We start from the raw sequence: 25633 nt of genomic DNA, 5'->3' as shown, positions 1-25633 counted from the left end.
ACGTTTGCAGACATGAACATGGGCACTGGAAAGACAATGGACCTGTGGAAGAACGTCTGGAGGAAGAGACACGCAGAAAAACTGCCCAAAGGGAGGATGGAGAGAAGGAAGGAAAAGCACAAAGGACCCGCGGTGGCTTTCTCGGAGGGAGAGAGCCTGGCTGCAAGGATGCTTAGTCCAAGGGCGGGAAGGGGTGATCTGGGACTCGCAGGGGAGATTCCGGCATCGAAGGGGCCGGCTGGACGGAGGAGCGGCCCCCCTCCCTCCCTCCTCCTTGGGCTCGTCCCTCTCTCCCGCGGACGGGACGGGACGGGCGCCGCCGCCCACCCACCTGTTCCTCCTCCACTCCGAGCTCCACCTTGCAAGACTTTCCCGGGGAGGTGGGGGGGGGGGAGAGAGAGACCGGGCCGGCTTTCCTATAAAGGCGGCCCCGACGTGGGGGAGCGGCGCACAGCCCGCCAGTCCAGCGACGGAGCGCACAGATGGGGTGGCTCAGCCTGCCGGCCTGCCTGCGCTGCCGCCAGAAGGAGGTGAGAGGCGGGCCAGGGGGGAGCGGCCCGGGAAGAGGGCGTCTGGGGCGGGACGGGGGGGGGGTCGCCGTCTTCTTTTCGGTCTTGGCGGCTCTCTCTTCTGCGCTCCCGGGACCCGCGCGACAGGTGCTCTTTTGCCCGGCTTCCGAGCATCGACGGGGCGGGGAGAGAGGCGACTCTGGGCGAAAACGCACGGGAGGTTTTGCCTTGGGTTTGCCCTTCTCTCGATGCCCATTTCCCCCATCTGAATTCTCTAAACTCTGCAGGGGGGCTTACTGTTGAGTTTTGAGCGTTTGGCTGGGGGAAAGGTGCATTCAGAGAGCAGCGAACCCAAGGCAAAACCTCTCTGTTAGCAGGAGTGACCCAAGACGGTTTGGTAGAATACGCAGGAAGGCCAAATCCCGAGCTACCCTCCTGGCAGCAGAAAGTATGTGGCTTGTCGCCCTCTCCCTATTTAGATCTCCTTGAGCAGGGATCCGTCTCTTTTGCAGAGAGGGTGCAGCAGCCTTTAATATAACTACTAGTAGTAACAGTCATAGTAATGGTGGTGGTGGATGCGCCAGGCTAGCCCCAGTGGAAGCTAAGCAGGGTTAGTACTTGGATAGGAGGCCACCGAGGAAGTCCAGGGTCTCGATGAAGAGGCAGGCTATGGCAAACCAACTCCCAATGTCTCTTGTCTTGAAAACCCTACTGGGTCGCCATAAATCAGCTGTGACTTGATGGCCCTTTACCCACACAGTAGTAATAGTGTTGATCTGAGTAGCAGGACCAGATGGGCATCTGTGTTTGGTGGAAACATTTGTGCATGCCGGAGCGGTTGTTTTCTTTTGGTCACCAGGGTCTCTGTTCTTCTCCTCCCCAAAGGCATTCACGTTGTCCACTGAGAACATTGCTGACAAAGATGATGAGAATACCGATCGGGGCAACTGGTCGAGCAAAACAGACTATCTGCTGTCTATGGTCGGCTACGCTGTCGGTCTGGGCAATGTGTGGAGGTTTCCATACCTGACCTATCAGAATGGCGGAGGTAGGAATCCTTCCCGCACTTTCTGTCTCACCAAGGAGACTTTCTGAGAACTGCCTTGGGAAAATTACTTTCAGTGTCCTATTGTTAAAAGCTGTACATATATGTTATCATGTTGTGTGAGACCCAGTATGATATAGTGGTTAACCAAGCATCTAACCAAGTCCGGGAGACTCAGATTTAAATCCCCCCTTTGTGATGAAGCTGGATAACCTTGGGTCAGTTGCCTTTTCTTAGCTGACCTCACAAGGTTGTTGTGAGGATAAAAAGTGGAAGGGAAGACAATATACAGTGCCCTAAACTCTTTAGAGAAGAAGTGTGTTTAAAATGTACTAGGCAGACTATCAATAGAGGGTTACATTTCTGTCTCCCCTTTCCCAGGTTACCATATGCTTGGTCACCTGTGGTGAGTTAAGCTGACATCCATGTGATCCAGCAAGGAAGCTGTGCTAATGGCAGTTCTTCTCTGCTCCCCCCCCCCACAAATATGAGGACACAAATGATTCACATGAATATATAAGCAATGGCAGGCTCGTTATAATTTTTGTGGGCGATTAATTGTACATGTTGCATGACTAGTTATATATGCATATTTGCATATGTTTGATTCTTCTCCATTGTTTATTCTGCTTTTGGTAGTTATGGGGAGAGGCAATGAGCTATGCAGGGATCTGAACCCAGCCCCCGCCCCCACACTGGAAACCCTATTGAATCCCTTTCTAGCTTCAGAGTTTTCACATTCTGCACTTTGCACTGCTCAGAAGTTTCTTTTTCTTTTTCTAAACGAAACATGAAGTTCTCTGGATGCTCAGCCAAGGGCTGGGCTTCTTTGACAGGGACCATCCAGGCCTTAACTCTTCTGTCTAAAATGCGCAGAGATTTGATTCTGTGAGCTGTTGGGTCAAAAAAAAAAAGTGTGTAGGTTTCAGTTCCAGAACTGCTAACCCGATGCCACATTGCAGCTGGTGATGTTGGGGTCCACAGCTGGGAGTATTTCACCCGTGTGTTTCTGTTGAAAGCACATCATTCGATGAGCAGCTGTGGTGGCAAAGATGTCTGTGCGCTTCATGCAATGCATAATTCGCTCATGGAATTTGCTGCTGCAAAATATGATGATGACCACTGGCTTAGGCCAATTTGACAGGGAAGCAGGCAGTCATGGAGGAAGGACGGTCTATCAGCAGCTCTTAGCCATGGTGACTCAATGGCATTTCCATGTTCAGAGGCAATATATCACTCGATACCTGTTGCTGGAGGCAACTACAGAGGAGGGCTCTTTCCTTTGCACCCTACTAATGGGCTTCCTGGAGGCATCTGGTTAGCCACTGTGGGAAACAGGATGTTGGACTAGATAGACCTTTGATCTCATCCTGCGGGACTCTTCTTAAATTCAAATGATCAAGCCCATGGTCTGATCCAGCAAGGCACTCCTCACCTATAAAGGCAAGAGTCCACGCCCCAGATATTGGTTGGCTTGGAAGTGCTGCCTTGCCGTGATAACTCATGCATTATTCTAGGCAGCCTTTCACCCACCAGGGAAGACACGTGCAGTGGAAATGTCACATGCACGATACACTGAAGTGAGCAGCGAGGAGGATGGGATTGCAACAGACCGGCCAGTGTGGTCTCTGTTGTCGCAGGCTTCTTTCTGTGGCATCCTGGTTCCCTGCATTTCTACGACTGGGGGTGTTGTTTACTGTCTTCCATGATGTGTGTGAGCTAAGTCCTGCTTGGGAGGCTCTCTCATTGGAACCCTCCCGAACTGTCTAGTATTTGTGCTAACTTCTGCTGACATCAGTCAATGCGCAGTTCAGAATTACGCAAAACTCTAATGCTGGTTTAATGTTATGCCAACAGAAGCTGGCCCCATCTCAGGTGACAATTTACTTATTCTTTGCCACTGTTATTCTCTGTGCCAATCACAACAAGAGAAGGCTTTGATTTCCTTTAATAAGCTGGCACGTTTGATTTTTACAGCTTTGCATTGTGTTGTGTTTACACGAACATATGAAGCAGAAGCAGGTTGGAGCCTCATGTGGGTTTTGCTCTCTTGGCAGGGGCCTTCTTGATACCTTACACCATCATGCTGGCGCTGGCTGGGCTGCCTTTGTTCTTCATGGAATGCTCCCTGGGGCAGTTTGCCAGTTTAGGACCCATTTCCATCTGGAGGATTCTACCCCTTTTACAAGGTCGGTGTTGTTACATTCTCATATTGATTTCTACCGGTTGCCAAGATAAACTTGAAATAGAAACATGAGCTCCCTGGGAAAGGTCGTAGCCTTCCAATTTGGTGGATAGCACAGTTGTACACAGGCTAGAGCAGTGGTTCCCAAACTGTGTACCACGGAGCACTTGGTGCTCTGTGAAACATCTCCTAGTGCTCCGTGAAGAGACTAGAAAGAAAAATAAATGAAATAAATGTGACAAGATCTCAAAATTGTGAATTTTTTCAGCCATGAACTGTGTGTAGGTAAGTATCGAGTAGAAATTATTTCGCTCCTGCAGTGTGCTGTGAAGCAGTAATGATAAAGGGCTAGTCAGCGTTCATTGTGCCCAACTCAAAGTTTGCCATCTGTCACCCATCATATCGGCCCTATCGGTGCTAGGTGAAAATTAGTGCTCCGTGTCGAACTTCTCTCCTGAAAAGTGCTCCATGACTCAAAAAGTTTGGGAACCGCTGGGCTAGAGCAAGGGGGCCAGAGAAAGAAAGCACAGCTGATGTGGTTCAAGGGATAGAGAGTGGTGGGACTTGGACCAGGGAGACCTTCTTCCAGCTCTCATTGAATCCATTGCTACCTTGAAGAGCTGTTGTGAGGACAGAATGGGAGAACTTCCCCCGGGCTGGAGTTTCGTGGAGGAAGGGTGGGTTATAAATGCATTCCAGAGAAGCCACTATTCAGTTTCTCGCCCTGTGGTGTGGAGATGGCCCATAAAGTAGAAAGGCTTCAGGGAAAAAAATAGAATGGGCAGCAAAAGAGCAAGGAGGTGGTGAGGGATGTGGTGATAAAGAACCGTGCCTTGCCTCATGCCACCTTCCCAAATGCAAACACATCTGCCACTTTCTATGGGCTGATGGAAACACGATGCAGCCGAAAGCTGTTTCCTGGGGGACTTGGCATTCACACAATGTCTTGTTGACAGTGGGCTGCTGCCATTGTAAAGGAGCTACATAGCTCCAAGTGAAATGGGATAAGCAAGGGTGACTCCTCCACACCACTGGCACCCCAGCCCTGTTTTGCACCCCTCGGTCCACTGCTGCAGCAAAGCAGCTCTCCAGTGTATCACAATGGGGGTAGTAGAGGCTGGGCAATGGGACCAGGCCATGGACAGGCAGCCATAGCTTCCTTCTCTCCGCTTGCAGCAGGGCTTTCTTTGCTTTGGCCCCCATACAATGGAATTCCCTTTCCCATGAGACTCATCAATACTTCTCAGTCCTGACTTCCCCAATACTTGGGGGAAGGGTTGCTGGGAGGCTTTCAATTGTCTTGTCTCCCTGACTCTGTGCTATTCTAATATATACTTGTGGATTTTATCTGAAGTTACCACTGATTGCTGGTTTTATCACTGATAGCTAGTTTATTATCTCTGAGTTGGGTTTTTAAGCTGTTTTTTTTAAAACTTTTGTTGCTGTGTTATTTATGTATGAGGTTGCTGCCAGTCACTGTGGTTTATTGACGTTATTCTGGCATTTACATTTTTTTAGCATTCACTTGGTTTTTTGTTTTTGCAATTCTGTGCTGTAAGTCACCTTGAGTATTATTTCATAATAGAAAGGTAGAGTCTAAAGCTTCGAAATACACAGAGGAGATTTACTGTCCTGTGTTAGGCATGAGAGGTAACAGTGGTAGTGAGAAAGCATGCCTCACCTTTCCAAGGAGGCACATGAGGGTCGATTTCAGTGTCATGCTGGCAAGACAAAAGCACTCACCCATAAAGCTATACCTGCTTAGTTAGCATTGCTGGTGGGTATGGGTCACAGTCATAAGAACATAAGAAGATCCTCCTGGGTCAGACCAGTGGCCCATCTTGTCCAATATTCTGTTTCACACAGAGGTCAGCCAGTTGCCCTAAAGGGCCAATAAAAAGGGCACAGTGGCCAAGGCCTTCCCCTGATGTTGCCTCTGAATATGGAGGTTCCCTTTACTTATCATAGCTAATAGGCATTGATAGACCTATCCTTTATGTCCAGGAAGGTATTATACTGGTGTTCTATTTAAGCACGTGTAGCTGCTTTGCAAGAGCCCCATAGCACAGAGTGGTAAGCTGCACTACTGCAGTCCAAGCTCTGCTCATGACCTGAGTTTGATCCCAACGGAAGTTGGTTTCAGGTAGCTGGCTCAAGGCTGACTCAGCCTTCCATCCTTCCAAGGTCAATCAAATGAGTACCCAGCTTGCTGGGGGTAAAGGGAAGATGACTGGGGAAGGCGCTAGCAAACCACCCCGTAAACAAAGTCTGCCTAGGAAATGTCGGGATGTGACGTCACCCCATGGGTCAGGAATGACCCTGTGCTTGCACAGGGGACTTTTACCTTTACCTTAGCTGCTTTGCATGGGTGGGAGCCCAGGTTACATGGAAATGCTGTGCAACTGCACAGTCCCCCAGATGTGCTCTCTTGCCCCAGCCAGCATCATTTTTAAATCAGGCCTTTGATCATACATACATTCATAAACTTTTATTGGCATAATAACAGCATTTTAACATGCAATAATACAAACACAGGCCTTTGATCATAGCTGGGCAGGCAGCATGGTGTAGTGGTTAAGAGTGGTGGTTTGGAGTGGTGGACCTGGAGAACCAGGTTTGATTCCCTACTCCTCCACATGAGCAGCGGAAGCTAAGCTGGTGAACTGGGTTGGTTTCCCCACTCCTACACATGAAGCCAGCTGGGTGACCTTGGGCAAGTCACAGCTCTCTCAGCCCCACATACCTCACAGGATGTCTATTGTGGGGAGGGGAAGGGAAGGTGATTCTAAGCCAGTTTGATTCTCCCTTAAGTGGTAGAGAAAGTCAGCATATAAAAACCAACTCTTGTTGTTGTTATGATGCATATCCACCTTCCCCCTGACCTGGTGCCACCTGTGGCCTGAATCAGCTTGACCCTGGTTCCTGTTGACCCTCAGTCATTGTTACATTGAGTTTGATTCAGAAGGAAAGATCATTGCTTTGAAAAGTTGTAAGAAAGAGAGAGGTATGGTACATTTGTCCCTGTGAAGATGAGCCTCAGGATGGTTGAGACTGGTCACATCAACAGAAAATATGAGGCATGAGAGCTCTGAAGCACCCCTGTGTAGGTTTTAGTGCTTTGGTTGTTACTGCTGTGTTTAAAAGAAAGTCTGTTTTTTTGCAAGCTGATCTTCGCTTCCCTTTATATTCTTACTACTTCTGTTTGACGGAAGAGAGCAAGTTGGCTTTAAAGATCCAGAGGCTGTCCTTCTGACCTTCATAGTAGATTATAGGAGGAACAAGGAAACTTCATTTAAAAAACAATTAAACCTTGTTGATCATTTGGAATAGACAAGCTCTGAAGGGATTAGTGCCTCCAAATACTGGCAGGTTCCTGGCCAGTCTGAAGAGGTCTGAGAAACACCCACAGCTCAATTCAGGTTTTGGCAGAAATAAATGTTGCCTGCAACCATTTCCACTCTGCCAAAAGAAGAACCACCCCAAACCTGCTTGGCATTTTTCAACTGCTGCTGTCCTTAAATGAGAAAATTTCCCACCAACCATTGCACAGAAGCTACCTTCAGGACACTGCCCCTGCTCTTCGCTGATGGCCAGTTCACGGGTCAATCACTGTGGGCCAACTTACACTATACAAAATCCTGATGTGTCTCACGTGTCTTGTCTGTCAACAGTTGTGTTCTGGGAGTTGCATGCTCAGAACTTAATTCCCAGGTGTGCGCAGCTGGGTGACCTTGGGCTAGTCCCAGTTCTCTTAGAGCTCTCTCAGCCCCACCAACCTCACAGGGTGTCTGTTGTGGGAAGGGGAAGAGAAGGTGACTAAGCCGGTTTGATTCTCCCTTAAGTGGTAGAGAAAGTCAGCATATAAAAACCAACTCTTCTTCTGATTCGAGAGGACCTTAAGAGGCAGACACAAGGACTCTGTAACATGTACAGCATGCAAAAGATGACTCAGTTCATGCAGATCTGACTAGCATTATCAATAAGTCTCGAACCAGCCACTAACTCTGCATGGAGGAATACAATCCTAAGGACACTTGCTTGGGAGTAAGCCCTGTAGGATTCTGAGTAGATCTGTTTAGGATTGCTCTCTTGGTCTATTAGATTTACTCATTACAACTTCTGTTTCTTGTGGGCTGGCCTCCTGGGAAAAGCAGCAGAAGTTTCTCTTCCCAAACCCTGCTTTCTCTGTGCCCCCACCTGCAGACGAAAGGTAGGTGGCTACCAGAGACAGGGCTTTTTCAGAGGTGGCACCTTCCGTTTGAGGCTTGCTGATGCCTGACACCTACCTTGCTGTCTTTTAAGCACCAGGCCAAAGTGATTCTTTTTTTTTGTGTCTAGGAATTTAATTGAGAGGCTCCATAGTTTAGCTGGTTTTTTTATGGCCTAGTGTGTTTTATGAATATAATTTTAGGCTGCTGGATGTTGTTTTTGTGGCTTGTTTATCCATAATGCTAACGCTCTGCTGCTTTTTTGTAATTTTGTTTATTGTTTTTACTTTGACAGCTGTCTTAAGCAGTTCCCCAGAGAGGTAGCATATAAAGTTTTGGAATAAATAATAAAGGATGGTTTGGGAGTCCATGGGAGGTGAAAAGGGCAGACCCCCCCCCCCTCAATATGCCTTATTTCCTCCCATATCCCAGTCTGCTTAGTTCTGGGGAAGTGACAAAGAAACATTTTAAAAGGACCAACCTTCCATTTTGATGGTGAGACATCTTCTTTCTTTCCCTCTAGGAGTGGGAGTCACAATGGTGATGATCTCGACATTCGTGACCATTTACTACAATGTCATAATCGGCTACAGCCTCTACTATTTATTTGCCTCCTTCCGAAGTGTGCTTCCCTGGGCAGACTGTGATCCGGAATGGGCTGATGAATTGTGCAGCAAGACTCCAATTGGTAGGCTGCATTAGCAATACGCTGTTTTCCCCATCCTGACCTATAATCCTTTACAATATTTCGCATTATTTACATTAAATGGAGTCACGGTTGTTGTTAAACCGTGCACTTCTGGTCCTAGAGGGATTCCCCAAAAGAGGAGAGAAAGGTCATCTTTCAGCACTTGTGCATAATCCAGATCCAACAATCTGTCACGCTCTAGTCTGAGTCAGAACAGAACCAGGAATGAGGTGGAGCAGGTGAAGGGACAGGATTATGCACGCAGGACTGGTTTGTTCTTAATGACAGATGTCTCCTGAGGCAGATTTAGCCCACACCAAATGGTGTGTCCAAGTTCATTGTTTCATTTGTTCGGGTAAATGTGTTATTCTCATTTACCCCTAAGGAGAAAAATAGAGTCCTGGATTTAGGAATAATGTTGTATGAGAGTAGTTTCTTCTTTTCTTTGTACTTGGTGATCCAGCCCTCCCCAACAGAGACCCCATGCCATGCCATGTGCAGAACACATCTCTGCGCAAAGTACTGTGAGATACTATGATATATATTACACTCTCACAGGGCTCTGTCTGGCTATATGTCTAAGGATGCCAACTTCCAGGTAGTAGCTGGAGATCTCCTGCTATTGCAACGGATCTCCAGCCAATAGAGATTGGTTCACCTGGAGAAAATGGCCTCTTTGGCAATTGGACCCTATGGCATTGACGTCCCTTCCCAAACCCCACCTCCTCAGGCTCTGCCCCAACAACCACCCTCTGGTGGCGAACAGACCTGGCAACCCTAAATATGCCAGTCCCTCCCATTTCCACACAAACTTCACACATCATTTTTACAGACACCTGGCTAGCTTGTATATAAGAAGCCAGTGGTCTGTCACACTTTAACGTGACCAAAAAACAAAGAGCAGGGTGGATCTATGCAGATGAAGAGGTTGCTCTATCTGTGCAATCAGGAGAAGGCGGGGTGATCAGTGGCTGAGGTCCTCAGAGACATTTAGCCTCCTCCTCAAATGGTGGCCCTGAGTACAGGTCGTTCACACTGATAGGCAAGAGCTGACTATTGTGGACTTTGTTCCAGGGAGGGCTAAACCTGCCCTCCAATGCCTAGTTCTCAGCCTTCTCTGACAGGGAAGCCACAAGTAGGTGCAATGTGCATCTATGTACAGAGGGCGCGCTCTACAGTGTACACACTGTCTGTACACACACATGAATATGAAAGGCATTTTGCTTCATAATAATAATTTAAACAAACTCATCAATCAAAAGACTAAAAAGATGTTTGCGACAAGAAGTCAATCTTTTCTTTCTCCAGTACCATATAATATTGCCTTCTGTTCTTTCAGTGCGCTCATGCAATACCACAGAGAAAGATGGCACCATTGTCCATGCCAACTACTCTTGGGTCCAAAGTCAGAACCTCACCTGCTTGAATGGAACCTCACAGTTTGTAAACACCCAAGTTCCCAGCGAACAATATTGGAAGTAAGTATTACACCCATTATTGTTTGTCATTTAATGACTACTTCTCATTTGCACAGTGCTTCACCAGTGCTATTCCAGAGTCATAGGGAAGGATGCCGTTATTCCCATTTTACAGATGAGGAACTCAGGGGCTTGCCCAGATCACATAATGAGGCCTCAAAAGAAACGGGACTTGAATATCAGGGGTCTTCCAGATCCAAGTTCACTATACTAGCCTTCAGGGATAAAAAATAACTTACTTTTCTTACCAGTTCTATCTCGTTCAGGGGACTCAACTCAGAAGATGGGAGGGATCACTTCAGCTGCTTTCTTACTCTGTAGCAGCCTGTACTGGCTCAGTTTCGTCTTTGCTATCCGTTCAACTTCTTCAGATTTTGTAAGCTTGAAAATGGCAATTTTTTAAAATGAGGGAAGTAGCCCTGGGATTAAATATGATATACTGTATGTTTCTGATATGAAAAATCAAACAGGTTTCATCCCCCACTCTCATGCATACACACGCATGCACACTCACACCATATTTCAGTTATCACATCTGAGTTTTAATAAAAGGGGCATCAAACGCAGAAGTAATTAGCAAATGCCAAAGTGTTTCTCCCACCCAGAAATCATTTGTAACAAAGCTTTCTTTTCACTATGATTGTTATTATTCACACCATTTTAAGCCACTTTAAAAGCTTGTAAAAATAGAAAGGCAAGATTTAACCTCCCTAAATAGTAAATAGTTATTAATAATAATAGAAAGCTGTATTTAAATTTCAGTGCAGCATGCTGTGCTATTTGTGCAGTTATGGATTCCATGCACCATTCCAAATTCCATCTCAAAGTAACACTGCAGAGGGAAGAATCCTAACCCTTTGTAAAGCCTTCCAAGTTGGTAGCCATCACCACATCCTGTGGCAGCAAGTTCCACAATTTAACCATGTGCCATCTGAAGAAATGCTTCCTTTTGTCTGTCCTCAGTTTTCCACCCTTCAGCTTCAGTGTATGACCCTGGGTTCTAGTATTATGAGAGAGGCAGAAGAGCCTATCCCTGTCCTGTCTCACCACACCATGCATAATTGCATAGACTTCTATCATGTCTACCTTTACTTGCCTTTTTTCTAATCTAAACAGCCCTAAGCATTTTTGTGATTCTCACAGGGCAGTTCCTCTAGCCACTGATCATTTTGTTGTTGTTTTTCTGTACCTTTTCAGGCTCTACAATATCCTTTCTCAGGTGCAGTGGCCAGAACTATACACAGTATTCCAAATGTGGTCTCACTATAGATTTGTATAAGGGCAGTATGATGGTGGCCGTTTTATTCTCAAGTCCTGTTCTAATTATGGCCAGCATAGAATTTGCTTTTTCACAGCATCCACACACTAGGTTGACTTTTTCATCGGGCTATCCACTACCACCCCAAGATCCCTTTCTTGGTCTGTAGCTGCCAGCACAAATTTTTTGCCCCCAAATGCATCAATTTACACTTGCTCAAATTGAATCTCATTTGCCATTTTAATGCCCATTCCCCCTGTTTGGAGAGATCCTTTTGGGGCTCTTTGCCATCCATTTTGTGTGAACCTAAGAACAGCCCCACTGAATCAGATTAGTGGTCCATCTTGTGCAACATCCTGTTTCACGCTGCAGCCAATCAGTTGCCTTGGGAGGCCAACAGACAGGGAATAAAGGCCAAGGCTTTCCCCAGATGCTGCCTCCTAGCACTGGTTTGCTGCCTCTGAATATGGAGAGTCCCTTTATTCACTATGACTAGTATCCATTGATAAGACCCATCCACCATGAATCTGTTTTAATTCCCTCTTAAAGCCATGTGTGCTTTTGGCCATCAGTACATCCCGTGGCAGTTAATACTATACTTCAATCACTCATTGATTGAAGTACTTCATTTTGTCCATCCTGAATCTATTACCCATCAACTTCATATCAGAAAAGTCCTTGCTCAAAATAAACATACAAATACACATGAAACTGCATTCTACTGAATCACATGAAGCTGCCTTATACTGAATCAGACCCTTGGTCCATCAAAGTCAGTATTGTCTACTCAGACTGGCAGCGGCTCTCCAGGGTCTCAGGTATAGGTCTTTCACATCACCTACTTGCCTGGTCCCTTTAACTGGAGATGCCGGGGATTGAACCTCTGATCTTCTGCAGGCGCTCTACCATTGAGCCACAGCCCCTCCCCAAACAGACCACTGGTCTTTCAAGGTCAGTATTGTCTAAGACTGGCAGTCACTCAGAGGGAGGTCTTTCACATCACCTGCTGCCTGATCCTTTTTACTGGAGATGCTGGGGACTGAACCTAGGACCTTCTGCATGCCAAACAGATGCTCTGCCACTAAACAATGGCCCCTCCCCATAATTTTGCACCCACATGAGGAATAGTTTTCTGTTTTCAAGAACATTTGAGCCTATTTAATGTGCAGGTGTTTGGGCCACCCCATTGCTCTTCTAAGTATGATTCATTGTGGCATACACCACACAAATTGTCTGTTGATTAAAGTATTAAACCCTGACAGGGTGTGTGTTAATGAGACACTGTGGCACACCCTGTGTGCACACATATAGGTGTGAACACTGTGGTGATGGTGTGCAAATCAATAATGAGACTCATGTGCTTTCAGATCAGCTTCATGGTGTGCTATTGCCATGACAATTTAAATGGCCTTTACAAGATACAAGAGTCAAGACTCAAATTTGGCAGGCACAATCTGGGCCTAGGACTAGGATGCAACAGTGGATAGAGGGACCGTGGTAGGGTTCAATCAAGCAGGTAGGGTTGTGATCAACAGTCATGAGCAAGACAAAGTTTGCAGTGTCTGTGTTGATAGTCATTTCTTTTTAGATGATGCCCCGACATTTAAAACCCATACTCGGTAAACTGAACAGTCCCAGGGCAAACAGGGACCTGGGACTGGACAAGACCTGTCAGAGGGCACCTGGCCTCCTCCTTTTGAATCCATAATTTTGCACGGAGTGCTCTGTTCTGTATTCGAAACCGTGGAATCCTTGCTTATGCTCCCCTCCCCCTTATTTTTCCAGCAAAAAGGCCCTACAGCGTTCATCTGGCTTAGGTGAAACAGGGGACGTAGTGTGGTACTTGGCCCTCTGCCTTCTCCTTTCGTGGCTGATTGTGGGAGCAGCTTTGTTCAAAGGCATAAAGTCTTCAGGAAAGGTAATTTCTCCAAGCCGCAGTGCTCGAAGGGTCAGGCAGGCCGTTTGTGGCAGGCCTCTATGATGAGTGTCCACTAAAGATCTGGCCCCTCTTCTTTCCTCTCCTCAACCAGCCTGTGCTATCCAGACCTCAGTGTGACATCAACAGAGGTCAGGTGCATTGCAGAAAGGTGCTTGCAAGGCAAACGCCACCAGATTGTTCAAGAAAGTCAGTCAAGCCACACACCATAAAGTTTTAAAAGATTGTTTTTGACTGCACTGGGTTATTCAAGAAAGTTCGCCAAACCACACGCTGCAGAAAAAAAGTTAAAATAAGTATCCAAGAGAACCAGCATCCACTGGCTGAACGTGTTTTTGTAGGAGCATATGTAGTATGAGCCTGTGTTGTTCCCCAACTGGCATAATTTACAAGATTGTCACCTTGTTCCAATGTGAGATCTTATGTTCTTAAGATACATTCTATACTTTTGCTCAGGATTTTTTTTAAAAAAAAACTGTATTCTCCCTAGAAGGCTATCATACTATTATCACATTATGAGAAGAGAAGACTCACTGAAAAGGACAATAATGCTAGAAAAAGTTGAAGGGAGTAGGAAAAGAGGAAGACCCAGCATGAGAGGGATTGATTCAGTAATGGAAGCCACGGCCTTCAGTTTGCAAGACCTGAGCAAGGCTGTTAATGACAGGACGTTTTGAAGGTCATTAATTCATAGGGTTGCCATAAATTGGAAACTACTTGACTGCATATAACACATACGCCTTGGACAGCTTCTGTAAGAGATGAGGGAGTTCCCTTGGCCGAAAAAGAGGCAGGCCTGTGGAGGCTGCATGGGCATTTGGTGGGAGGTTATGGGTGCAACAGGAAGGCTTGGAGTGCAACAGAAGAACCAGTTGGGCCAGCTCTATGACAGCTTAAGAGCACAATGATTAACCTAAACCAAGGGGGCCAACACCCTTCCTCATGCAACCACTTGGAAGTATCTCCAGGAGTGGCCCCGCTCAAAACTAGCACTTAATGTAGCTGAGCCAAATTGGTTTGGTATTTGGCGCTCATATGGTGGTTTGGGAAGTGATTCTGTGGGCACGTCTCATCGGAACGGTTTCCTTTATTGGAGAGACTGTTCTGGAGATGGTTTCAAATGCTGGATCATAGATTCCACTGGAATCTCATCTATGGAAGTATCTTGGGGGGAGGATAAGCAGTTAATCTATACCAGTGTGTTATAATGTGAAACAATGATAACAAAATATGTGACTAGAAAGTCATCAGAACATTTTGGATATGCTGGAAATACTCAGAGCTGCTTGCAAGACAGGTCCACCCCGTTGATAGGATTAAAAAAGAACAATTGATATTGATTTAAGACCAGATGGATGGTTGTGTGAATTCACCCTGACTGAGGGACCAGAGGGTCTTCACGCTTTGTTGAGGGGCACAAGATGTTCTCCATCTCTTATTTGGAGCAGTGGTCAAAGTCATTTGCTGATTTATGGGGGGGGGGGACACCACCCAGCCTTCATTGAAGAATCAGCCCTCTTTCTTTGCAATCCTGCTCTCAGACCACTATCTCAGTGTCACTGTCTCCTCTCTCTTTGTAGGTTGTCTACTTCACAGCAATCTTCCCCTATGTCATCCTCATCGTGCTTTTGGTACGAGGCGCTACGCTGGAGGGTGCCCAGGAGGGCATTGAGTATTATATTGGAAGGCAGTCGAATTTCACCAAGCTTATGGAGGCAGAGGTGGGTACACATGGCAGACAGAAGCTGCTCGATGAAGGGCAGCCTCAGGCATTGCAATGAAACAGCCATAGAGGAAGGGGCATGGCCTGTGCACCAAGGTTGCCAGCCTCCAGGTGAGGCCTGGAGATCTCATGGAATTACAACCGATCTCCAGACTACAGAGGTCAGTTCCCCTGGAGGAAATGGCTGCTTTGGAGGGTGGACTCTATGGCATTACACCCCACTAAAGGCCCCTGCCTTCCCTAAACTCCACCCTCCCCAGGCTGCACCCTCAAATCTCCAGGAATTTCCCAGCCAGGAGCTGGCAACCCACCTGTGCACTCTGTTGATTAGGAAGTGTGAAGCCTGTGGACTGATCAGACCTGGGGTCAGTTCAGTGAGCCTAACCTTCTGCCCATTGGCCGGCTCAACAGAGCTCTCATTCCAGCTGTTGGCACTTGGGCTGCTGAGCAGGACAGAGGCCCCTCCTGGTCTGGGTCCAGGTATGACCTCCGGTGGCTCCAGCCTTGCCCTAGGGAAGGGGAAATGGTCCTGATTGCATATGGCTTTTTATATATACGTTTATTTTTTGAGAGTGTTTTTGGTCTCTGCAATTCTTTCTAGTTTCTGTAGTTTTGGTTGTATTGTGTATACATGTTGCACGGTCATTTTCTGTGATACACACACACACACACATGTATAATAGACCTAAAACATCTAGTTCTTATTTAATGGTCCGCAAATAGCACTGACACAGACCGGCATTTTCAGAGAGAATTCAGTGAGAGGAAACAGAAAATGATGCCAAGTGAAAAAAAATCATGGGTTCAATTGGCAAAATCAAAGCAAAAGGGAAATGGGAGGGGTGGTTGAAACAGCCTGGCGGATTAATTCAAAACCATCCCCACTTGGCCATATAGAACAGTGTGCCCAAGGTCACCCAGTGAATCCATAGACATGCAAATAGCACTGACACAGACCGGCATTTTCAGAGAGAATTCAGTGAGAGGAAACAGAAAATGATGCCAAGTGAAAAAAAATCATGGGTTCAATTGGCAAAATCAAAGCAAAAGGGAAATGGGAGGGGTGGTTGAAACAGCCTGGCGGATTAATTCAAAACCATCCCCACTTGGCCATATAGAACAGTGTGCCCAAGGTCACCCAGTGAATCCATAGACATGCAAGTGTTTGAAACCAGACTTCTCGCTTACAAAGGCAACACCATCCACTAGATCAGATAAGCTAGAGGAGTCTAGTGGTTAGGGGCATAAGTGATGAGACAAAAGTCAGTGCTTCAACAAAGCTACTAGTGGCTTTAGACCATCTGTTCTCTCGCTCTCATCCTTCTCCCCAGTCTGCAGTATGAGTAGGGTTGCCAGCTATGGGTGGGGCCTAGGGAGGGCAGGGTTTGGGGAGGGCAAAAACCTCAGCAGGGTACAATGCCATAGACTCCACCCTCTAAAGCACCCATTTTTGTCTCGGGGAACTGATTTCTACCATCTGGAAATCAGTTGTAATAGCAAGAGATCCCCAGGCCCCACCTGGAGGTTGGTAACCCTAAGTATGAGGATCATGGTACTGGCCTACCTTACAAGGTGATTGTAACAATTACTAAGCTAATGATGTTAAAATGCTTTGATCATATGGGGAAAGACCTAGACATACCACCATTATTTAATTATTTCACACAATTTTTTAAAAAAATTGCGTACATCTTTGAGAAACCTAAAGTCATAGAGATTATAAATGTAAAAACATTTGTCTTTTCCGTCTCCCTTCAGGTCTGGAAAGATGCAGCTACCCAGATCTTCTTTTCTCTGTCTGTTGCATGGGGAGGTTTGGTTGCCCTCTCGTCATACAATAAGTTCCACAACAACTGCTACTCTGATGCTATCTTCGTCTGCGTGACCAATTGCCTCACCAGTGTCTTTGCCGGGTTTGCCATTTTCTCCATCTTGGGACACATGGCATTCATGGCAGACAAGAAAGTCTCGGAAGTTGTCGACTCAGGTAAGGTAGACAATGACTGCAGACAGTTCCAGTCAGTGCTGTAGAGGTGCCCTTGGGCCATTTGTGTGTAGTGAACACCTGTCGTGGCAAAAGCGCAATGGGTCTAGAAGCAAACGGGAGAAATAAAATGATGATGGAATTGTCGGCAGTGGGAATTTCCTTCTCTCTTCAACCTGATGGGAGTAGGGGGGGGAGATGCAAGGGCAGAGGAAGCAAAGGTCTTTTTGTTCTCATGTTGTCCTCTCCTGAGCTTCAGAGGCATCATGATTCTCAGTGTCAGTTGAGGAGGTGCAAGCAGTGGAGGATGGTTCTGGCTGGCCACTGTCAGAAACAGGAGATGCTGGACCAGGGGAACTTTGGGACTAATTCACATACCCACTTATTATGTTTTTATGTATTCTGAGCTCAGTGGTGAACCAGCACACTACCTGGTGTGGCGGGCCCAAACATAATCAAGCGTATGACTGATGCTTCCCACAGGCCAACAACTGGCCATCCCTGATGTATGGCATGACCTTGAGTTGCACACATCCATGGAAAAAGACCCTTGTATTGTCTTCTAACATCACAACTGATTCTTCTTCATTGGCAGGGTTTGATTTGGCATTTGTTGCCTATCCGGAGGCTCTCTCCAAGTTGCCAGTCGCTCCTCTCTGGTCCTTTTTATTCTTCTTCATGCTTCTGCTCTTGGGCCTCGACTCTCAGTTTGCTACAATAGGTGAGTAATGGTTGAAAGAACCTGTTCTGCCCTAGCTCCTGTTCACTGCAATTCTTGTGATTTTTGTGCTGTGTGCCTACTGAAGCAAAATGAAAGCCTGCATGATGCACCTTGCAGGATGTGTCTGCCACTGCACAGTCTGTTGAGCTGTATACTTGGACCATTCTACTGGGCAAACACCCACTGAATACACTCCAAACTTTAATCTGACTGAGAGTTAAGAACTCCTTGTCAGATGATGAAGGGCTTTTGACTGAATGCTATTTTCCCCATGAGTTTAGTCCAAAGATATAATTTTGGCCAACAAAAGGGTGAGATTTTTACCTATTACCCTACAACAGACCCCCAATCTGCCCTGTTCCTGAGGGTCAGACCCCTGTACTCTGAAGCAGCATACTGTTGGATGTAGGAAACTGAAGTACCATATGCTGGGAGATCGTGACCTTTGGCATTGCTGGCTAGAAGTTGCCTTTCTTTTGTGTAAGAAGCATGCGTGTAAGGTGGTTGGAGGTCAAAAATGGGTCTCAACTCCATGTAAATAACAATATGGCGGTGGTCGTCACTGATACATTCATAGGCCCAAAGGAAAACAGAAAGCCATCTGGTAGTTATCCATAGGTACGAGACTGAAATTCCATAGATGGCACTTGTTAATGGTTTCCGGAGAACCAATTGACCTTATATTTTATGAGCTTCTCACACTCAGAAATACATAATGACACGGGGACTTCATTTTGATAGTAGGGTGAAGACTTGGGGATTGAGCCCAGGGACGTATGGTCGAAATATGGGTTTTAAGGAAGGGTTTGAAGGAAGTGAAAAAAGTGACGGTGGCACTAAATAGGGTTTATGGAATGGTATTCCAAGCACAAGGGGTTAAATGGGAGAATGGGTGGGATTGCTTAAGAAAACAAGGAAGCCTTGGGAAGCTGAGGGATGGTGGATATGGAAGAAGAAAGGTCAAGAGTGTCAAGAATGTTATGGGAACAGAGAAGACGGGGGAGTTGGGGAAAGCCTTGGGGAAATTATCTCTGCTGAACTAGGAAAGGCCATGCTGGGCTAGATGATCCACTAGTTGGGTTAGATACTCCAACTGTCCTGTCCCTGTTTAATAGGGGAAATCCTTATTTTTTTGTTTCCAGTACCTGGTCCATTATCCCTGTTTTGTCTCAGTTTTGGAGATATCTTTCTAAAATGTTGTTTGTGTGCACACATTCATACCTAGGGTTGCCAGGTCCCTCTTTGCCACTGGCGGGAGGTTTTTGGAGGCAGAGCCTGAGGAGGACAGGGTTTGGGGAGGGGGGGGACTTCAATGCCAAAGAGTCCAATTGCCAAAGCAACCATTTTCTCCAGGTGAACTGATCTCTATCAGCTGGAGATCAGTTGTAATAGCAGAAGATCTCCAGCTACTACCTGGAGGTTGGCAACCCTATTCATACCACAGTAGATTCCCTTTCCTTCCTCTCCACCCCCACCTATCTAGACAGTAAATGTTGCTGAAGGAGTTTTCGTGATTTGATAAGTGCAGGCAGATCCACGGTGGCATTAGACTTTCTGTTATTAATTTTTTTTTAATTAAGGAAACTGTCCTGGTTAGTTTATTAACCCCCTTGCTTCAGGTGCCTGCACAGGGCAGGTCATTCCTTGGGAAATTAACATAGCAACCAGCACTGAAAGAGAGAGAGAGAGAATGGGGAAAGAAGAGTAATACACAAGAATATCCTATTTTCAGCTGTGAAATGTTGGAGCTGGCAAATTGGTCTGTGGTAAGGCCACACAGAGCTTTAAAAGGGAGGACAAGATGAGGAATGGGAAACCAGCATAGACATTTAAGGAGGGATTTCACAACCAATTGTGTGCAGTGCTGAGCCAGGCAGTGGCTCTCAAAGGACCTCGTAGCATCACACTAACACAATGCCCCCTCATCCTGCAGAAACCATCACAACAACCATCCAAGACCTGTACCCCCAGGTGATGAAAAAGATGAGGATCCCAGTGACCATGGGCTTATGCCTGCTGCTCTTTCTGCTCGGGCTCGTGTGCGTCACGCAGGTAGGATGTTAACCCGTTATCTCCAAGACAAGAAGCATTGCCTCAAAATGTGCAAGGCTTGAGCAACACTTTCCTTTTCCTTGAAAGTATGGAAGCCCACAAGGACAAACACTGAGAACTTCTCATCTCAGGACATTTTGAGAATTGTGTGTCAAAGCTTACCTTCCCTCTTCCCCTTGCTGTTTCCACAGGCAGGAATCTACTGGGTCAATTTAGTGGACCATTTCTGTGCCGGTTGGGGAATCCTTTTTGCAGCTGTCCTTGAACTAGTGGGAATCTGCTGGATTTATGGTAAATAATTTATGTGGAGATACTACCCCCCAAAAGAAGTCCTTCTAAAATTAAAGAAAAATTCTTGCAGAACCTTAACTTGCTAAATGGCACTAGGCCAAGTTTTTCTAAGATGGCTCAATCAAGAGACACTTAGAAGAACACTGTTCTTCTAACAATCTCTTAATTCAAGCCAGCTCCAGATAGAAAGATTTTCTTGTCTAGTTTTGTTTTCAAATTTTGTTCTGGCCATACACCAGGCAAATGGAGAAAATCTGTACAATGCCCCCTGGAGGATATGAAATTATATGTATCTTGCAGCCCTGATCACAACCACCAAATGACTGACAGATTATTTGGTTCCTTTGTATAGGAGGAAACCGATTTATCCAAGACGTAGAAATGATGATTGGGAAGAAAAGTTTCTGGTTCTGGCTGTGGTGGAGGTCATGCTGGTTTTTCATCACCCCTCTTCTCCTGCTTGTAAGTAACCAGTAACACCATTTCAGATTTTAGGGTGAGAATTTTGTAGGGGAATGTTCAGCAAAGTCCAGATGCCCAATCTAGTACAAATCTACTTTCTTAAGGAGGAGAATGGATGTTCCACTGTAGGGGTGGCAAAGAGGAAGGTATCAACTAGAGAGTGGAGAGGAGAGATAACACAGCATAGTGGTTAGGGTGTTGGACTAGGACCTAGGATAAACAGGTCCAACACCCTAACCACTATGCTGTGCTATCTCTCCACTCTCTAGTTGATACCTTCCTCTTTGCCACCCCTACAGTGGTTCACCCATTCTCCTCCTTAAGAAGATCCAGTGCCGGCATCACCTCTGAGTGGTTCTTACTAAACTGAGGAAACAATTACTATTGATCATGGGGTTGGGCTGGAATGCAGGACAGAGTTAAGGGAAGATTTTCTCCTTGGCCCTCTGCAAACACAAGCCAAGAATACGAAGTCCAAGGCACTGAGATATCCTTATAATATGCCTGTGATAGATGTACTGTATAAACTGGCCAGTAGTAAAGAGTTTACCTAGCTTAATTTACTCTCTGGAAACTTGGGTGCCAGAGTACAATCATATTTGCATTTCAGATACTTCAGAAAATATCCGTCTAGAACGCTTACCCTTTCTCCAGAGAGCTAAAATTGGCCCTTCCGCTCTCATTTTATCCTCAAAACAACCCTGTGAGGTAGGTTAGGTTGAAGGAAAGTCAGCAGGGTTGCCAGTTTTTAAAATGGTCCCTCTAGCTGTCCCTTTAATATCAGTTGGATCTGTAAGCAATTATCAAGTGAGGTTATTAAACTTGACGTCATGACAAACTTCAGCACCCATTTCCACTCACTAAACTGGTAAAGGGACAGGACACCCCCCCCCCCGTCCAGTTGGCAATCTGAAGACAGTAACTAGCCCAGGGTCATCCAGTAAAGTTCATGTGAGAGTGGGGATTTTGAATCCAAATCCTAGTCCGACACTCTAACCCCAACACCACTCTGGCTGTCGCACCTGCTGGTCAAATCTGAATGACGCAGAAGCCTCCAAAATATAACACCAAGAGCAAGCAATTCAGACCTCTGTCTAAATGTCAGGCCTCCACATGGTTAATAAAAAAAATGGTTGTGTATTCCTACCTGATGAGGAAGTCCAGAACGAGTGTAAATGTTTTTGTTTCGCTTGGATGAGTCTCTTTATCTGCACTTAAGAGCAAAGCCCTCTTGGAAGCAATGGCATAGCCCTTGCCCTTGGTTCCCAGGGAACAACTTGAGGCAACTCTCCTCCCTCCCTCCACCCAAGGGTTGCACCCCAAGTAAGTTCCCTCCAGCTAAACATTCTGTTCTACTTGAATTCAAATTCTGGCTCCAGACCATTTTACCTTCCCCTTCCCTTAGCTCTGAGAGGTGTCACTCACATTCCAACGGCGGGCGGTGGGGGGAAGATTTCCAGCTGCCAAGCAGACATTGCCTATCGTTCGTTTCCCACTGGCCAAACATCAGCTGTTCATCTGGGACTACTAGCAAACAGTCAGCTCTTCCTCCCACCCCAGCTTTCTTAACTATATGAAATATGGGCGATGAGGAGGATTTGAGCCTCTGAGTGGAACTCAGGAATTGCTGGAAACTCTGTTGAAAAACCAAAGAGTTCCAATGATTCCTAGAGAGATATTACATCACTTTTGGGGATTCCCTGGAAGTGACGTGACATTGCACACTCCGCCAATATTTCCCCCCCACCAACCAAAGGAGCAGTGGTGGAAAGAGCAGGTTGCCAGCAGGTGAGTGGGAGATCTAACACCCCTGCCACTACTGCCTCTGGATCCTCTGCCTGTCCTCGGTCCCATCTCTCAGTTGCCATGCTGCCTCCTTCGTGCGTCACACTGATGCCACCATCTTCACCACCTTGCCATTTTAAATGTGCTCGGTATGCTTGTACTATTACTGTATGTTTTGAATAGCAGTTAGGGTTGCCAGCTCCAGGTTGGGAAATACCTGGAGATTTTGGGGGTGGAGCCTGAGGAGGGCAGGGTTTGGAGAGGGGAGGGACTTCAGTGCCATAGAGCCCAATGGTCAAAGCTGCCATTTTCTTCTTGGGTACTGATCTCTGTCACCTTGAGATCAGTTGTAATAGCGGGATATCTCCAGCCACTACCTGGAAGTTGGCAACCCTAATAGCAGTGGTGAGGTAAAGATGGCCAGCGCAATATAGTCTTGATGGGCCTGGGGAGGCCGTGAGTAGTGGTGGTTGGTGAAAGAGAGGCTCAAATGCTGGCATTTCTTTTTTGATTGGATTCAGGATTTGAAAGGGCCTGATCAGGCCTTTCTTGGAGCTGCGCACACGGCTTCAGATTTTATTATACAGCCCAGCTGAGCCAGGCTAGGGAAGGGGCTGTGAGTGTGACTCAGTGTAGGCTTTGCATTCAGAAGGTCCCATCTCTAGTTAAAAGATCAGGTAGTAGGTGATGTGAAAGACCTCTGCCTGAGACCCTAGAAAGCCACTGCTAGTAGACAATACTGACCTTGACAGACCAATGGTCTAATTCACTATACGGCAGGTTCGTGTGTTCGAGTTTGACTCTTATGCCTTTCTCCCTCTGTTACTGTTTTTCCAAATAGGCAATTCTGGTCTGGTCTTTGGTCACATTTGAATCTCCCTCATATGGCTCAATTGAATACCCCAGCTGGGGATCTGCCATCGGCTGGTGCATGATCATGTTCTGCCTCATCTGGATTCCCATTGTTGCAGTTTACCATATCATAAAATCAAAAGGAAACCTATGGCGGGTGAGTGTCTGAGAACAGTGCGTGTCAAAGCATGAGCTCCTTTGCTCCCACTAAGGCCTCCCAGGAAGATGTGCTCTGATTTCAGACTTGGGAACAATTGCACAAAAATCAGTTCTATTTGAATGATGCAGTCATTTAAAAAGTAAACTGTTTGGGGCTGGTACAAAGTTCTGGTAAGAAAGAGGCTGAAGTGGTACCTCCCATCTTCTGCTTCCAGCCCCACCTCAAGGGAGGCAGTACCAGTCAGATATTTCAATTGATTCACTCCTGGATAGACTTTTCTGTGAACTTTGTCTAATCTTCTTTTAAAGACATTGCTGCAAGTGACCACATTGCATAGTAGCCAGTTTTAGCAATGCCCACCTCCCATGAGTGTGTGTAAAGCGCTGTCAAGTCACAGCTGACTTATAGCAACCCAGTAGGGTTTTCAAGGCAAGAGACTAACAGAGGTGGTTTACTATTGCCTTCCTCTGCATAGTGACCCTGGTATTCCTTGGTGGTCTCCCATCCAGTTACTAACCAGGGCTGACCCTGCTTAGCTTCTAAGATCTGATGAGATCAGGCTAGCCTGGGCCATCCAGGTCAAGGCCCCACCTCCCATAGCTCCCTACTAAAACAATGCCTCTAAAGTAGCCCAACTTCTCTTTCTCCCCACTTTTGCAGCGCATTGTCACCTGTTGCAAGCCAGCAGACACCTGGGGGCCTGCCCTGGCATGCCATCGTGGAGAAAGGTACAGCCACATGATCGATCCTGTCAAGGAGAAAGACATCGAGATCCCAACCGTAGATGCCTACATACACAAGCTGGAATGAAGAGGTGTCGGGGTACAAGTGCTGACTTTAAAAAAAAAAAAAAACCCATGAGTTTGAAAATAATGGGATGGAAATGGAAGCCATACTATTTATTCAGAGAACTTGTACATTCTATTACAGAGCAACGGATAAGCCAGTGGAGCTTGGAGACTGGTTCTTCAGCCTAGCTTGCGCCAGTCTGCACAGCTGCAGGATGTGCTCAGGTTGCGAGCAAAGCCCCGTCCTCTCAAACGGTGCTTAAACTGGGTCCATGCTGTGCATGGAAAAAGAGTGGGGCGGGTATCCAGAGCTTGTGATTCAAGCATAGTTCTAGATTCCAGATGTGTTCAAGCTCAGTCCGTGTCGGGGGCGTGCCTAGTGCCTTGCCACACCAAAGTCCTTGCAAGGCACGAGTTTGCATGAATCCTGTTGGAACTTTCATCCTCTGCCTGACCAAAACCACATTCCTCTAATACCTCTCGGGGGGCATTATGCTGGTGAATGCACTTCTGTAATATAGCAAAATGATTAGCAGCCACGTAAGTGCCTATGGCTGCAATCCTGGCAATGCTTACCTTGAAGTAAGTACCATTGAACTTAGTGGGAGTTACTTCTGAATAAACCTGTTCCAAGAGCTAAGTGCACAAATACACAATTCTGCATACAAGCAGTTCAGATCTGTATACCGAAGAAAGATGATGATGTGCATCATTTCATCTGAATCTATATAATTTATTCTTTAATTTGTAAGATTTTGCATAGTTTATTCTCATTTTGCCGCCCTGGGAACAGCAGCCCTCGAAACCTCACCCCCTAGCTGCTGAGAATCTTATTCAGCCTCTTCTTCAGCTTCTAGCAATAATTGCTCAACCTCAGGTATAAGGGCTAGAATTTTTCTGTGTTCTTGCAGAATTGCAGCGTACGTGCAACGTAGGATATACCCAGAGGGCTGAGCATGGCTGGCTGGCCAGCCAGGCTGTGGTGATATCCACTGTGTTTTGGTCTTGCAGTCTATAGGAGGTACATCTCAGCATGAGCTGGTGTTGACGTTGATGTTCTTGATGATCTTGCATTGCAGAGCTTCTTTCCACATATGGATCATTGTTCCATTTTGTGTGTGTGTGTGTAATTTTTCTTCAGAATGTTACACGTACTGCCTAATTTCCTCTTAGTCTACCATTCTTTAAAACTCTTCATGCAACACTGACACCACTTTCCACCTCTAAGTACTATTTCATGGACTCGTAGCTCTGTTTTCTGTCTCCTGCAGAGGCAGAAAAGAAATTGTGTCAGAAAGGGCCTCAGCAACAGCTAGGATGCAGTCAGTAGACCGGAGCCTTGAATTTGAACTATGTGGTCTGAAAGAGAACACAGTCTTGGGCCTTACACAGGGAACAAGCACCTCTCTCTTGCCCTCTGAGGTGACCCCTGATGAAATGGAGGTAGGATAGCTTCCTCTGTCCAGTGGAGCTCCAACAAGATCCTAAAGGACTTTGGCAAATGCTCT

The 25633-nt window shown here is 46.4% G+C and overlaps 1 protein-coding gene across 1 annotated transcript; it reads left to right on the top strand.

Annotated features, from left to right (window-relative positions):
• Positions 1–466: 466 nt before the first annotated feature.
• Positions 467–24178, top strand: SLC6A14 (solute carrier family 6 member 14). Its single transcript, XM_056859911.1, has 14 exons — positions 467–530; positions 1395–1557; positions 3612–3743; positions 8471–8635; positions 9975–10113; positions 13157–13289; positions 14888–15028; positions 16789–17017; positions 17610–17735; positions 19669–19787; positions 19979–20078; positions 20431–20540; positions 23167–23334; positions 23998–24178. Exons 1-14 carry the CDS (start codon positions 483–485, stop codon positions 24145–24147), a joined length of 1923 nt encoding a protein of 640 aa, XP_056715889.1. The 5' UTR covers positions 467–482; the 3' UTR covers positions 24148–24178.
• Positions 24179–25633: the final 1455 nt, after the last annotated feature.

Source organism: Euleptes europaea, chromosome 13 (genome assembly GCF_029931775.1).
Source record: "Euleptes europaea isolate rEulEur1 chromosome 13, rEulEur1.hap1, whole genome shotgun sequence".
Taxonomy (NCBI): Eukaryota; Metazoa; Chordata; class Lepidosauria; order Squamata; family Sphaerodactylidae; genus Euleptes; species Euleptes europaea.
Note: the sequence above shows the minus strand (reverse complement) of the source record. Positions and strands in the feature narration are given on the sequence as shown.